Here is a 14,653-nt window from a genome sequence, read left to right as displayed (position 1 = left end):
AGTTGGAACTATCTATTTCCCTATTGGCTGTATACCATTATCACTCCTTCCCCCTCCACCTACCTCTTTTGTTTATTTTGTTGTTTGTCTACGTTCATTGATAACATATTCTTTCCGTCTCTAAAAGTTCTTTCTGTATTTCTTGTTTGATTGTGTACATCTTTGACCACTAATCTTTCTAATTACGTATTCTTATTCTTAGAACAGTCTTTACATGCCTGTTTTTTCATAATAAATTTATAATTTAAGCAAATTTTGAAGAGTTGCAAAATTATAAATAAGAATTTTTTTTAGAGAGAGTATTAGTTGAGCTTAAAATTGTATGCTCTTCAATTTGGGACAAAAGAAGTAAAGAGTTTAAATGTTTAATACTTTACCACCTCACTAATTTAAGTTTTTTCAAGAATTGAGGTGTAAATAGCAAATTACTTGTAAGGTTTGGTTCAATAGATATTTTTACTACGAATTATAAAATTCCTTTTGCCGACAAGTAATTTTTAACATGCTATCAAAATGTCTACGATTATATATACTATTTTTTTTTTTTAAATTCATATTTATTTTTTATTTATGGAGGAGGAAAGACAAAGAGTAACATATCGCATTGGCTCATTGTGGATGATAATATATAATAATACTCCGTTACTTTTAATAACTTGATTTTCTAATTGAATCCATTTAGGTTGTAGATACAATAATACTCCGTAACATTTGATGACTTGATTATCTAATTGCACCCATTTAGGTTGTATGACGGGAATTGAAATAAATCGAAGATTATCATTATAAGCCGAAAAATCCTCACAATGACAATGTTTTTAGTTTTCCTCGTGTTGAATATATAATCGAGCATCTTCTGGCCCCAAAAATTATGGTCCAAAAAATATAAACCTTAGAAATAATTTTCCATGTGCAAAATTATCAGAAATGTTTGTCATGTTAGCTTGGATGCCAAAAAGAATGGAGTCTAGTAACGTGGATGGTAGGGTTGAATGGAAAACGCCAAAGCTAAATTAATTAGTCAACACCATGATTTTGACTTGGCTTGTGAAACAAAATTAAAAGTAATCGATTAATAATCAGCGTATAAGTATGTAGGTTTCATCAAACAATCAATAACAAAGGTCGGTCCCATTTTATTATTTTTATTCATCTCCCTAAATCTTACAACACAAGTATGAAAATATGTACTCATTTCAGATTGTTCTTCTTCATGAGTTGCTATAATTATGTTATTATGTGTTTTCTTTTTTAAGTCTTCAAGATTAATTTCCAGAATACAAAATACTTAGGTGTATAAAAAGAAAAGATATACTATGATGCATGTTTATTGCTTGTTTACAAAGTTATAAATTAAAAGGAATGCTAATAGCAATAATTATAATTCATGCAACATTAATTTTCTTCATTACTACGAGTACCTCGTCTGTGGACATTATTAACTTTGTACATTATATTATTATAATGATATACAAAGTAATAAATAGTGTTTAGTATCTTGTATAGTCATGTTTATTCTTCGTTCCTTGTATCTTGAGCAAAATTAAAGGTGTAAATTTTGGTGATATTGTACTGCGTGAATTTGCATTAATCAAATTCAAAGAAAATGTTCTAAGGTGTCTCAGGTAAAATCTCCATGGCAAGAGTTTTTAGCATCCATGCACGCCTTGATTTTGTGAAGTCGCAGAAGTATAGCGTTCGACTTCAACAAAATGCACGCCTAGATTTTTCTCCATGCTGAAGGAGTTTTAACCCTTCATCAATTTAGGATTTGTTAACAACCATTTCTGAAACGAAGAATTATCCGAATAGAAGATTACTTGAACTTTGGCCTATCCCATGTATCAAGATTAAAAATTTCTAAGAAAGGATTTAAGAGGATGAAGAAATTGATCGAGGTATGAACTATAATATATAATCCACAAGATAAAAAAAAATCTCATAAAATTAACAGATTAATCATTTAGTCCTCAACAAGCTAAAAACTATTATTCGTACTACAAAGAGAGAACCAAGGGAAAAGCCAACCCTATCACACAAAACATAAAGACAACTATAACAAATTTGTTACAAAGTGCGCTCTGGTCCAAACCTATGGCTGTTGTGGTGGTTGAGTAAGAACTTCTCAATCCAAGAGTTCTTCAAATACATCGTATAAAACACGTAGATTTCTCAGATTATGATTATACAAGTCCATTCACTCAATTCTGCTGAAAATTTTCAAGTCAAAGGAAATCTTGTCTTAAATTATCACCTAGTCACAAACAGATATCGAGGATTTCTCATGAATACGCTTCAGCTCTTGAAAAATATCACATGACGTTCCCCATAATCTCTTTGCAAACATTTTGTTGTAGGACAAGGGGGAGGAATTGATTGTCCTGCCTTTGCCACCAAAGAAATACATTCCAGAAGTTTCCTGTGACAATATTACCACGGCATTAGATTAACAGAAATTAGATCACTAGTAAGGAGGAGGGTTACGGTAGGCCAGTGACAGCCAATGTAAAACTTTGTCACATCACACGACATGAGGCCATGAGCCACAATGATTGAGTAGTACTAGGATGGGTGACCTCCTGGGAAGTCCTCGTGTTGGTTCATGTAGCCGACCCCCCTTATGAAGGCGTTCAAGCAGGCAGATCACTAGCAACATTGGTGTTTAACTGAAGCTTGTATAAAAGCAGTACAAACAATTCTTACAACAGCTGATGGATTAATGACACTGAAGCAGGAATTAATACTAAGTAGGAATCATAGAGACGAGTTAAAAAAAATCGAGGTTGTAGCAAGTCAAATTGAGCATTTAGAGAGTGGATTTGGTATCAACAAAGGCAAGGATTTAGGATTACAGTCCTGTGAAATTAGACAGGAGGGACTAAGGTAGCTACCTATAATTGGGTGCTCCAAATAATTTAGGGATATATTATACAAAGGAATGGAGATCTGATCAAGATATAACTCAGGATTAATGGTGGTTGTGCCATAATATGAAAGTCATGCTGCAAATATTTATGGCTCTCAGTCTTTGCCCGAAAATTCACCAGAAACGCTTTAATTATCATTAAATAACACTATAAATGGAGCAGGGATCTTTGTGTTGATGACCCTGTGTAATTCTTTCAACAAAATACTTGGAAAGACCTAATATCTGATACATAATCCCAATTTTTAGACAAAAGACTATGTTCCACTCTCCAAAGATAATGAAACCTTGATGATAAATTGCAAACAGAGAAAAATTTTGTACTTTGACCTCACTTTTTTCCAACTAAACCCAAAAAAAAAAAAAAGGTTCCAAATCGTATCCTCAATTTTTTCAATAGACCAACGGGGCACACTGTCTTATGCATATACTGTGTTAGGAGAGTGAATGGGTTAAGGATATACTCATATTTGTTTGTGTTGTGAAGTAGCATATTTTACATGGCACAGACTTTTGAGGTGAGTCAAGAAGTTGAACTTGTCTAGATACCATATTGAAGCATTGCTGCAAAATGTTGGTATGTAATGGTAAAGGATCCCAAGGTTCTTACAGAAATGCGCTTTGACATTTTGGTGGGTATCATTGCTTGAAACAAGCGGTAGAAAAGAGAACAGGGCGACAAAACTATGTTTATGTGGGATCAAACTATAAGTGTTTCTTCAGTCACTTACTTCATTGGAACTATCAGGGGTTTCTCAATTATTTATGGGAACTTTCAGGGGTTTCTCTTCAACCATATGTCAAGGTTTGATTGGCATACCCTAATGGATAGTTGACGAGGATACCCGGTCAATTGTGCCTAAAAAACACCTTTTCACAGGCCCCTGGGTCCTCAGACATATTTCTCCTTTATCAATGATATATTTATACCAATAGAAAGACTAAGTTCCACAAGGATGTGGTACAAAGTTTAATAACCTTACAGGTGGAGCAAGGGCTGCATCAAGAATTGAGCTGATCCCTTTCTCTGGAAAGTGCAATATTCCCAGAAGTCTCAGGACTGCAAATGCTAATTGAGAAAGACATTGTGGTATTTCCCGCATGATGTTGGTTTTCACTGCTCCAGGATCCGCAACACTACAAAAGAATGAAAAAAAAAGTAGACATGACAGAGAGTGGTGATCGGCATTATGGACAGCTACGCATTTGTCAATCATCAGAAAAGCTACACATGTATAACAGTAAGTTATAGCAGCTTAAAAACTCACAGAATGAGAAATATATCCATTTTAAATCCTGATACCCATACACTCATGTACATATGTAAAGAAAGAGGAACTGAAAGTGTGTTCCAAGAAGTCATAAGAAAATGGCAAAGGATCAAACTTTAATGATCAAATAAGGGTGTGCCCAAATGCTCATAACAATCAATAAACTAATGGAACATATATAGATATATATATAAAAAAAAAAAAAAGCAAATACAAAGTTCAGTTCCTGTGAATGGGAAGCTAAGCTACATTTACTTTAAAAAGTCTTCCTAATTCACGTATATCAATGTTCCTGCTCCGCTGCAATGCATAAATAAGGGAAAGGCTATTCATAGTCATTCATCCTCCTACATCCTATGACTCATCTCAACTCAGTTTTAGATTCTACAACTCAGTTTTAGATTTTTGCAAGACCTTCGGAACCATATTTTCACAACAAAGAAAAGAAAATCAAGTACCATTTAAAATGTAACGAACAGAGCACAAAGATATCTATGCTTCTTCGACTAGATATAATAATCTTACTTGATAGATAGTTGAGAAACTTTGTCCTTGGAAAATTGTCGATGAAGCTCATATGAGAAAAGCAATATACACACTGCCAATAAATGCCCAATACGTTGAACTTTAAACTGTCGAATATAAATGTTTACCAACCAAATGACATTGAGCAAAAGTTGACTTACATTTGGAGCACCCATATATCTGAGCAAATGGATATTGCTTGAAATTTGAAAAGGATTTGCCATAAACAAGCTCCTCATCAACCTGCACATCATTCACTGTAACAACAAATGATTAATACCAAAAAGTTTACACTTGATACTCATCCAGTAACTATCGAAATCTAAAGTAAACAAGCCTTAGAGCTGTAGGTGGATCAGTAAATAGTTTTTGTTTTGCCTAGCATGAAAATTCTACACAAAAAAGCCATATAAAAGTCCTAAGCTAGCGTAGCAAGCCAATACCACTTTTCCTTCAAAGAGCAACAATAAATTGTTCTGAAAAACTATTAAAATAAATGTAAGACAAGCCGAACTCCTACATCATATTTTTTTTACTATGAAAATATGAACATGCTTACATGATTACACACCAATCTGTTAAAGAGTATATAGAAGGTCCAATCAAGTGAAGGTTTTTTATCCCATGGAGCCAGATACATACAAACATGATCATAAATTTCTAGTAATTCAGCCCGAAAGGCAATTCAAAAGAAGGATTTGATGATAATTGAACCCTTTTTAAAAACATTCACAGATATGAGAAAAAACAAAACTGCTAACGAGCCTCACTCATCAGAGAAGGAAACATTCAAATGACTATGATCAGAGTAATATGATTACCCGTTCGATGTGTAAAAGATGATACACTGACTATACGTGATGGAACAGGACTGTTCATGAGTAACGGTAGTAAGACTTTTGTGAGACAGAACGCCCCTAAATAGTTTGTCATCATCATCCTAAGAAAGTTTACAAACAGATAAGTATCAGTATTCATGCATTGTCCAACTGATTAAGCAATTTCTAGAATGTCTGGAGGAAATGAAGCAGGAAACGGAAGTTTAACAACTCAGAGTGTATTCTCTTCACCTGATATTCTCTGGACTTAACTAGTTTGAACTTATTAGAGCTTATCATAGTTTTCAATTGAACTTGGGCAATTCTTTCCCTAAACTAGCATGTGCCTCTAACAAACTAATGGATGAATTACATGCCTTCCTCATTAATTTCAGTAGTAGAAATTATGAATTAGTTATTAGGAGAGAAAAGCATGGAGTTGACTTAGGATAACAAAAAGGTGGCAAAGAAATGACATGATTACTCATCAAAACCATCATCAGTGGGTCTGTATGATGTTGCTAATATCCCAGCATTGTTTATCAACAATTGGATTGAAGGATGCAGATTCATATCCAACAGCCACTGCGTCAAGGAGTTCTTTAGCTTCATAATGGATGAAAAGGATGACAAGTCGACCTCAAACGCTTCAAGCTGAGCATCTTCATTCTGTTTACGGATCTCAGCCATAGTCTGTCCACACAGAATATAAGTTTGTTGAAAGATGAAAGAAGTGGGTTTAAGCACAAAATCGTCAAAATACACAATCAACCTACATTTTTAATAAACTAACCTTTGACAAGAGATGACCTGATCTTCCAACTGCACATATGGAGGAAATCATGCATCAAATATACACTACACTGTGATCTAGCTCTTATGAAAACCAACTAAGTAAGAAATCCTGTCATCCAGGAACAATGATGCTTATGAAACACTACGTAAAGCGGGATTCCATGTATTCAAGGGGAAACTTAACATTAGAATGAGAAAACAGAAACAAGAAAAGACAGACAGAAGGAATACCCAAGATAACAAAAAAGCCTTGTTTCGATAGAGCTTCGGTGGCAGCAGCTCCAAGGCCTGATGTAGCCTGCAAAAACAGGCATAACTTGATGGAAGGAAAGTAAAAAGAAAGGAAAAAAGAGAGAAAAGGAGAAGAAAGATTACACCAGTGACAATGCAGACGGGTCTGTTAGAAACAAGTTGTCTTGGGAAAGTGGTGGAGTAGTGACGCCCACTGAAGAGGCGCAAGTGAGAGAATACAAGATAAAGAGGCCACAGCAAACTCATTCTCATAAATTCAATGGAGCATATGAATTTTATAACTCTGTATATCCCCTTCATCCCCATTCTCATTCTTTCACACACACTGCGCAAAATTAATCAAGCTGAATAAATACTTATCAAAGATAATACCTGACCAATTACATTAATACAAATGAAACCCATTATTCCTATTCATTCATTCATTAATATAATCAAGTGATCCTAATCAAAGGTAAAAAAATTCAGCCAAAAATTTGACATCTTTCAAATTGAAATTAGCTAATTTTATGATCAAAATTAAGGTCTAAATTCAATCCAAAGAGTAATTAATCAATAGGGCTAGTGATTATAAAGGAACAAAAAGAGTATCTCCATAGTAAAGATTCGAACCTTAGACCGAATTAGCTTCCTCTCTGCAATTGGGTTGAGCATTCAGAGACTCCCAAGCGTTAAAAATAAGAGCTTTTCGTTTCTATAAAATTTGTAAGTCAGTAGTGTGATACAGGAAAAAACGAAAAGAAAAAAGGGCGATTAACAAGGCCACTGACTTTTTCAGTTGTTAGGTTCTACTCCGTACATACTACATACTACACTAACCAAACTATTTTTTTTATTTTTATTTTTAATTATTTTTATTAACAGTAAATAATGCTATAAGCCTATAAGTAATTCCTTGCACGTTGTTTTAAAAACTATTTCTTTTTTATGATATAACATTATTCATGAAAATCGCTCATTTAGTGTCTACCAAATATAAAGAAAAAGGAAATAAAATACATTTTTTAACCTTGATAAGCAATTCTTAATTCTTGTACTCGTATATCAAATGACAATTTCATAAATAACTTGCATTGACATTCGTGCATATACATTAAAAAGTCATATCCACCTAGAATATACCTTAAAGTAACTCTGTTAATGGAATTTTCTTGATTCACCATTAATGGAGAAAGAAAGCTCACAAGCAACTCAAGAAAGAAAAGCTCGGCTTCAATGAAGGGGGGAAACTCACTGACCCTCTTAGATCAACCATGCCATTTATTTCTTAGTTTTTTCGTTTAAGAATTACAAAGTAGTATGTTTGTGATGGTTTGATGTGTCCATAGAATTAACGCTTTTACAACTTTGATTTACTTTATTAAAATGCCTGGCTTGTCCTTTATTTTTTTTTTTAAAAAAAAAAAAAAAGTTTTGTAGCTGTAGTGGAATTACACTCACTCACTTAGTCACTCGACAATATATTACTCTTAAAACCCAAATTTGTTAGCAATAAGTCTACCAGGTTTAATCAAGGGAATTGATATATTGAGCATAAATCAAACATTAATAGCACCAATTGACACATGGTTTTGTTACGCATTGCTAAACTAAAAAAAAATATCACTAAGAAAATGTATTTATTGTTACTAAAGTGGAATTTTGTACTCTGTATTAGAAGAGCATGTATTTTGGCATAACAAAAGGTTTTGAATAACACCAAAGTGAGTGAAAGCATCTTTAAGCACCAAATTAGTATCAAGTGACAAAACCAGAGTGATTTAATCAAAACCTACTCTAGTAACTAACTTGACTGATGCATTTGAAGTGTAACTGTTTGAAAACACAGTTAATTGAGCAAGTAACAGTTGTTAGATAGTTGAATTTGTAGATTGAAAAGGGATATTTTTGACTGATATTATAAGGTCAAATTTGGCTACATGTTTTGGGATGGCAGTCGTAAAACTCAGTACTAGACTGAATCATAAGGTGAGGTAGCAAATAAGGATTTCTACAAGCGTATCTTCCAGCAAAAAGAAGTGCGTAAATTATGCTGTACAGTGAAGCAATATCATTGAATAATTGAACTGTATGACTCAGATGTACAGCCGATGGAGTATTTCTCCCCACATCCAAACTAGTGACACTACCTTTCTGTTCAGTAATCGATTTAGCACAAGTCTTCCTTCATGTTCACCATGGTATATCAACAAATCTTTCAATATCTATCTGCAGCAATAAGCACCACCCTATATATGATCGACTTCATCTAACAGCTTCTGGCGCAGAATTGCAATAGGGTGTGTTCAAGCAGACCAATTTAGTGAACATAAGACATACACTAGCAAAACCTAATCCAATTATCATACCAAAACTACACTTTTGTCGATCCAACTTCACAGCTCTGGCGACTATGCTTCCGAAAATTGGGAGTAAACCCCCACATGCTATCACCATCAAGTGATCCAGCCCCTTATAGTCTATTCCCGTTATTATTGCTCCAATTGCCGACACTGGGCCCACCACCCCAATCAGTGTAGCTGCTGCAATAGACCCATGCCAACTATCCGTAGCCCCATATATGCAGCTTGCCGCTGCAGCCCCACGGATTAGCCCATGTAAAGACACGGGCAGCACTATATACTGGCCAAGCCCGTAAGCTTTTGGTGCTGCGACTCCCAGCGCTAGGCCTTCTGCTAAAGCATGGAACGCAATTGCTGTGCATGATAAAAATGACTGAATTGTCAGAGCACTCAATGAACAGCCACCAACAGCAAACAAGGTTGCAGAGTTTCTCTTTTTTTTAACCGCGTTCAAGATGCTGGATGTTAATACATGTACAGCAACAGCTCCCAAGGCTAGCAGCAATATAAGCGGAAGAAGCCCCATTTTTGAATATAAAAGTAGCTGCAACGGTCGCCAGGCTCCCAGGATAAAGGCAATCCCACAAGCTATACCAGTCAACAGTGCATGTTGGAGATGAAAAGCAACAGCAAATGCAACAAGGACAATACCACCAAGTAGTGGCCCCAGACCAAAAAGTAATGAGATGACAAACCCAGAAACATCTTCTGATCTGCAAGAACAGACAAAATACAACCAACTTAAGAATCCTAGTGTGCAAAGTCCAACGTATATGCTTGGTAAAAAATTACTAAACAACTTCACAATATTCTCCTTAGGGCAGACATGAAAGATACAGCAAAAGCTTCAAAAACTTGTGAACAGATATAAAGTGGCTGAAAGTGCTCACTTGTAACTATTACTGAAATTTTGAAAGACATAGCCCAGTGCTTCCATAAATGCCACAGAGAGTGTAGCTGCTGATGCTACTTGAGATGAGGAGGCTTCCTGTAAACATTAGAAGACAAGTAAACAGTCAAGTCCCTATAATATATCAAGAAAACTAGGAATCCAAGTAAAGAAAACAAAAAGGCACCTTAAATGCATCTGGAAGAACTTCTGCAATAACCATCCAGATCATACATCCAGCAGCAAAGCCCGTGCAGAAAGGTAAGAATTTGTTAAATGCATCAGCACACATAAATGCTGGCACCGCCACAATGGGCTGCAAATCAGACAGGTGTAAAAATAAATAAATTTGCAGTTGTCATCCCTACAAGAAAACACTTTGCGTCACCTAAATTCTTATCCTCTAAGCAACCTGAATAGGTTAACCAAAACCACAACCAACAGGCAACAAAGATCTTAAGTGATCCAATAGGTTTAAGAAAATGGGTTGCATTGGGAGAAGTTTAAAGCACAACCAACTCCATTTAAATCATAGACCAATCTTGATAAATGAAAAAATGCAAAATCTGAGGGGCAGTAAGTTGTATAAACCTACTTTCCCAATGAGGCAACATTTCACTCAATCCTTTGTGCTTGATTCTCGATCCAAGGCAACATCATAGACCTGTCAAATCTTCTTTCTAACTTTGCTGGATAGCTCCTATATAATCCCTAGACCTATTCTTTTCAATACCTAAGTCATTTACTCAACTTTGTGCTCTATATGATCCATGAGGAATTAATCACTCTCAGTCATTTTCAATACCTGTGACAAGGATTCTACAGCTCCACTGACAGGTATCGATACCTTACCTCCTTAAAAAGAATTTTTAGGGATTGCAAAAGGGGGAAGGGGAAAAAAGGAAACAAGAGACCTAAACTGGTTTGGATGTAACAAACAAACAATATCTGTCATATTCTCAACAAATCCTAATTCTTTTTTACTAAAGAACAATTACAGATAAAGCTTAATGTACCTGGGGCAAGGATGTAAGCACGCTCCATAACATCGCATTTTGAGGAGAGACCCCCCTTGAGGCAAGCATCATACTTACAGCCAATCCTTCAGGTATATTGTGAACAGCAATAGCTAAAGTCACTAAAAGACCCTGAGATAACCCTCTAGAACCAGCAAACGAGACGCCAACACCAGCACCCTCCCCAAAAGCATGTAGAGTCATAATTCCGATCACAAGAACAACTTTTGCTGCATCAGCACCTTTTATATCCAGCATGCTCACCTCACCATACTGATCAAGCACCTGTATGAAAGACTGATAGCAATTAGGACAATACATCAAACACGTTAATAAATCCAAATATTGCATCCGAATCCTAAAGCGAACTTCACAAAATTCTAGGCGATAGAAAGTATAATGAGTAAGACCATCTAGTTTCACTATGATTTAACGTTGAATTCTCTATGTTATAATAAAAACCCAAGCTCCTATCCTGGACTCCAAAAAGGTAGAGAGCAGTCATAAGCATGCACATTTACAAATGAACATTATTTTTTTTATTTTTTATTTTTTTGAATAGTTGTTACAAATGCAATCCTTTACTAATTGTAAAAACAATAGCCTAAAATGTCTTGAGTCCTCAGTTGAAACTAACACTAGTAGCCTAGAAGGCATGGCACATGTTGATATGCAAGTGACTTTGCTTTGCTAACTTTAGTTTTGCTCTAAATACCATAACAATCAACAACTCAAGCCTCTTTCTGCCTGTTCACACCCTCAAGAATGTATATACCATTTTCTGATCCAACTTCATCATGATAATAGAAATCAAGAGGTTCAATGTCAAACTCACTCACTTCTGTAGTTCTGTTAGGCAATCTCTAGAGTTCAGTGGTCACTATTATCTTTCTTAATTACGCATGTATTTCTAGGTATATGCCTTCCAAGATACCAGAATCGCTCATCAGTAAGTTGATTTCAAATTGGATCCATTATGAGTTATCTTACTACTTCCATAAGAAAAAACAAGGGACAGTAGGCCAAATTATAAACTTGTATGGGATAGATAAAGTGGAAATATCATGGTACATAGTATGTTTAGATATTGCAGGGAATCCCAAAAAATTTCCAGGATGAGGTTTTTTCCATGTCTATACTTTTCTAAGATGTGGGAAATTTTGTTTGGTTGAACACAGGAAAACTAACCTAAGAAAGCCTAGGTAAGCAACTTAACTCCGTTTCGTGGGAAGTGAAACATCATAGGGAGTGTGACCTCCCGTGTTTATGCCAATCAAACTATGCCATAATCTTCCACTTTCTAAGTTCTCATTCCCATGATTTTTCATGTCAATTAAATAAGCATTGGGTTTCATTTTACATGGGATGGAAGAGACAGTAATAAACTAAATTGTGACAACCGTTCAAAAAAAAAAAAAAAAAAAAAAACACTAAATTGTGACAATATCACAGCCCCATATCAATTCCCTCTATCAGGATCATCCAGGCAACATTCAAGGCCTCTCTACATCCTACTCCAATTTATCATTCTTATAAATGAACAAATAAATTTCTTCATCCCAACAATATACATCTCTTATACAGTAGATTAATAGTTGAAAAGAGATAATTGGTGATAACTAAACATCACTGCTATCCTCCCCTGTTTCTCAGAAAACCATGTTGATCGAGAGAACCAAAATTTAAACCAGTCCCCCCCAACCCCCCTTCTCATGTAGTGAAAGCAGCTATGTTATTCATGCAGATACAAGCTAGTCAGGAGGACGAAGAGTACAAGTTATGAAGGAAATGACAACATTGAAATAACAATAACCAGTGGCTAAATAACTTTATCCGGAGAAATGAAAGGCCTCACCTTCTTACAGAGGGAAATAAAAATTCCACCAGACAATATCCCAATGACAACCCAACTTCCATGACCATACTCCTGGCCTTCCTGTATAAGGTCAAAGCTTGCAGCTAGCATAACCCCAGCAGCCATTCCACTGCATAAACCCTCCCAACGGGGATCAAGCTCCACAAAAAAGAACGGAATAGCCCCAAAACCACTGGCAGCGGCCATTGCTAGCGTAAACAATGCAACGGTTGTGACAGAAACTCTGCTACTTGCACCTTTCCCATCATTAGGATAGGTAGAAGTGGTCTCTGAACTAAAAACATCTTTAGCACCGGTGCCTTCTGTAACATCATTTCTTAATTCCTTTAATGGCGCAACTCTAATCCTCTGACTATCAACCTTACTAGACTCTGCCTTGACACAAACACCGAGAACCGCAAAAATTAAATACAGTAAGAGGACCTGCTTAAACATTGACTTCATCCTGGCACAAGTCCTCGAAAAGATAAAGGTCGAAATTCACAAGTTCATGCCGGTATGAGGCGGAGTAAGTGCTGAATCAAGATGATGAGTTTTTGGGCATCCATAATGAACAACAAACTAAAGAGAGCTGACTAAAGTTTCCTCATCTTGAAGATCAATCATAGTGGACATATGAATTGAAAAACCTAACAACAAAAGGGACCCATCAGAATCACATTTTATAACAAATTGTTACTAAATCAACCGATTAAAGTACAAATTGAAATTACAAAAATAATGCAGCTGATTAAAGTTAGAGCCTTGAATTAAAAGCAATCATCTTTAGAACCCTAATATTATGAATTGATACTAAATCAACTGCGATCAACCCAGAATCCCCAGGTCAGAAAGACTGAATAACAAGAATCTGCAAAACCCAGCAACAATTTAAAATATGAAAAAGAAGATCTTAAAATTAAATACCCCCAACAAAATAACATAAAAAAAATGCAATTAAACACAAATAAGAATTACAATAATAATAAGTATAAATAAATAAGAAAGATGAAAATCACCTGAACAAAGAGAAAAGCTTGGAGACCCAGAAAGAGGGGAATGGATGAAGAAGCGGGCTTTGTCAATGAAATATCAGTTTAAGCGTACATTCAAAGGAATAAACCCCTTGCAAATTCACAATGATGTTAACTCCTCCATAAAGAGTTTAATATTAATATTAATAATGATTTTATTACAGGCTGAAGTTCCTTATTTAATTCAAAAAAGAAAAGAAAAGAAAAAGGAAGAAAATAAAGGACAAAGAAGGAAAGAAATAAGCACGTTGGTTTTGAAAGACCCAGAAAACCAGCAACTGATGTCTGGGGAAAAAGACAGAAATTGGGAGATGGACTCTTTCTAATTTATATGGTGACCAGTTTCGGTTCTTTTCTTTTTTACGCCTTATTAACTTGATAGTAATATAGTATCACTTCTTAAAAAAAAAAAAAAAAAAACCTTGATAGTATCACAATAAATTCATAAATACATGCAATTTACATATGCAATCAGATTTTTATTTAATTATTTCTTTTTATTGAATATTAAATATCAATATTTTTTTTGGGGTAGATCAAATATCAATGTTTAAAATAATTTATTTTTCATTTTTTAATGTACAATCCTAAAAACTTTATATGAGATGATAATATAAAATCGCAAAAACTTGATTTCTAAAAATTGAAATCCAATCCATTCCAAACCTAATTAGTAATTCGAATTAGATAAGATTGAAATTTTTTAATAGTTGGATTTTTGAGATCACATCAGTTGGATGGAACGGGTTTGGATCCAAATAAACCGAACATACCAATCAATTTCTAGAACTTTAAAATTTTTTTATAAGCTACTTGAATTGAATAACGTAGAAAATACAATGAGCTAACCTAGCTAAAGTATTTTAACACCCCCATGTAGGCCAATTTGTGCATTATTTTTTAATTGAATTATTAGAAAATTTTGGATGT

General features: G+C 34.9%; 2 protein-coding genes across 3 annotated transcripts; both read right to left on the bottom strand.

Annotated features, from left to right (window-relative positions):
• Positions 1–1,868: 1,868 nt before the first annotated feature.
• Positions 1,869–7,498, bottom strand: LOC110731871 (dehydrogenase/reductase SDR family member on chromosome X-like). 2 transcript variants are annotated; one of them, XM_021911791.1, is made up of 10 exons: positions 7,200–7,498; positions 6,711–6,912; positions 6,567–6,633; positions 6,334–6,362; positions 6,025–6,233; positions 5,544–5,662; positions 4,884–4,979; positions 4,723–4,795; positions 3,905–4,063; positions 1,869–2,419 (listed from the first exon to the last, which is right to left on the bottom strand). In XM_021911791.1, exons 2-10 carry the CDS (start codon positions 6,897–6,899, stop codon positions 2,296–2,298), a joined length of 1,065 nt encoding a protein of 354 aa, XP_021767483.1. In that variant the 5' UTR covers positions 6,900–6,912; positions 7,200–7,498; the 3' UTR covers positions 1,869–2,295. The 2 variants fall into 2 exon arrangements, with proteins under 2 accessions (XP_021767483.1, XP_021767475.1); XM_021911783.1 differs by having other exon boundaries at positions 1,871–2,419; positions 3,910–4,063; positions 7,200–7,494.
• Positions 7,499–8,526: 1,028 nt separating this feature from the next.
• LOC110731864 (putative zinc transporter At3g08650) lies at positions 8,527–14,042 on the bottom strand. Its single transcript, XM_021911769.1, has 6 exons — positions 13,709–14,042; positions 12,690–13,339; positions 10,835–11,119; positions 10,006–10,134; positions 9,820–9,917; positions 8,527–9,642 (listed from the first exon to the last, which is right to left on the bottom strand). Exons 2-6 carry the CDS (start codon positions 13,152–13,154, stop codon positions 8,832–8,834), a joined length of 1,788 nt encoding a protein of 595 aa, XP_021767461.1. The 5' UTR covers positions 13,155–13,339; positions 13,709–14,042; the 3' UTR covers positions 8,527–8,831.
• Positions 14,043–14,653: the final 611 nt, after the last annotated feature.

This window comes from Chenopodium quinoa, unplaced genomic scaffold, assembly GCF_001683475.1.
Source record: "Chenopodium quinoa cultivar QQ74 unplaced genomic scaffold, ASM168347v1, whole genome shotgun sequence".
NCBI classification, from domain to species: Eukaryota; Viridiplantae; Streptophyta; class Magnoliopsida; order Caryophyllales; family Amaranthaceae; genus Chenopodium; species Chenopodium quinoa.
Note: the sequence above shows the minus strand (reverse complement) of the source record. Positions and strands in the feature narration are given on the sequence as shown.

Bases quoted from the DNA above. Each gene is read 5' to 3' on its own strand.
- LOC110731871 (XM_021911783.1), bottom strand. From the start codon at position 6,899: ATGAGAATGGGGATGAAGGGGATATACAGAGTTATAAAATTCATATGC. The intron at 6,363-6,566 runs GTATTCCTTCTG...CCATATGTGCAG, and splicing joins AGGCTTTTTTGTTATCTTGG to TTGGAAGATCAGGTCATCTC. The intron at 4,064-4,722 runs GTAAGATTATTA...ATTCTTTTGTAG, and splicing joins GTTTCTCAACTATCTATCAA to TGTTGCGGATCCTGGAGCAG.
- LOC110731864 (XM_021911769.1), bottom strand. From the start codon at position 13,154: ATGAAGTCAATGTTTAAGCAGGTCCTCTTACTGTATTTAATTTTTGCG. The intron at 11,120-12,689 runs GTGAGGCCTTTC...TCTTTCATACAG, and splicing joins TTATTTCCCTCTGTAAGAAG to GTGCTTGATCAGTATGGTGA. The intron at 10,135-10,834 runs GTACATTAAGCT...TCTGATTTGCAG, and splicing joins TGCTTACATCCTTGCCCCAG to CCCATTGTGGCGGTGCCAGC.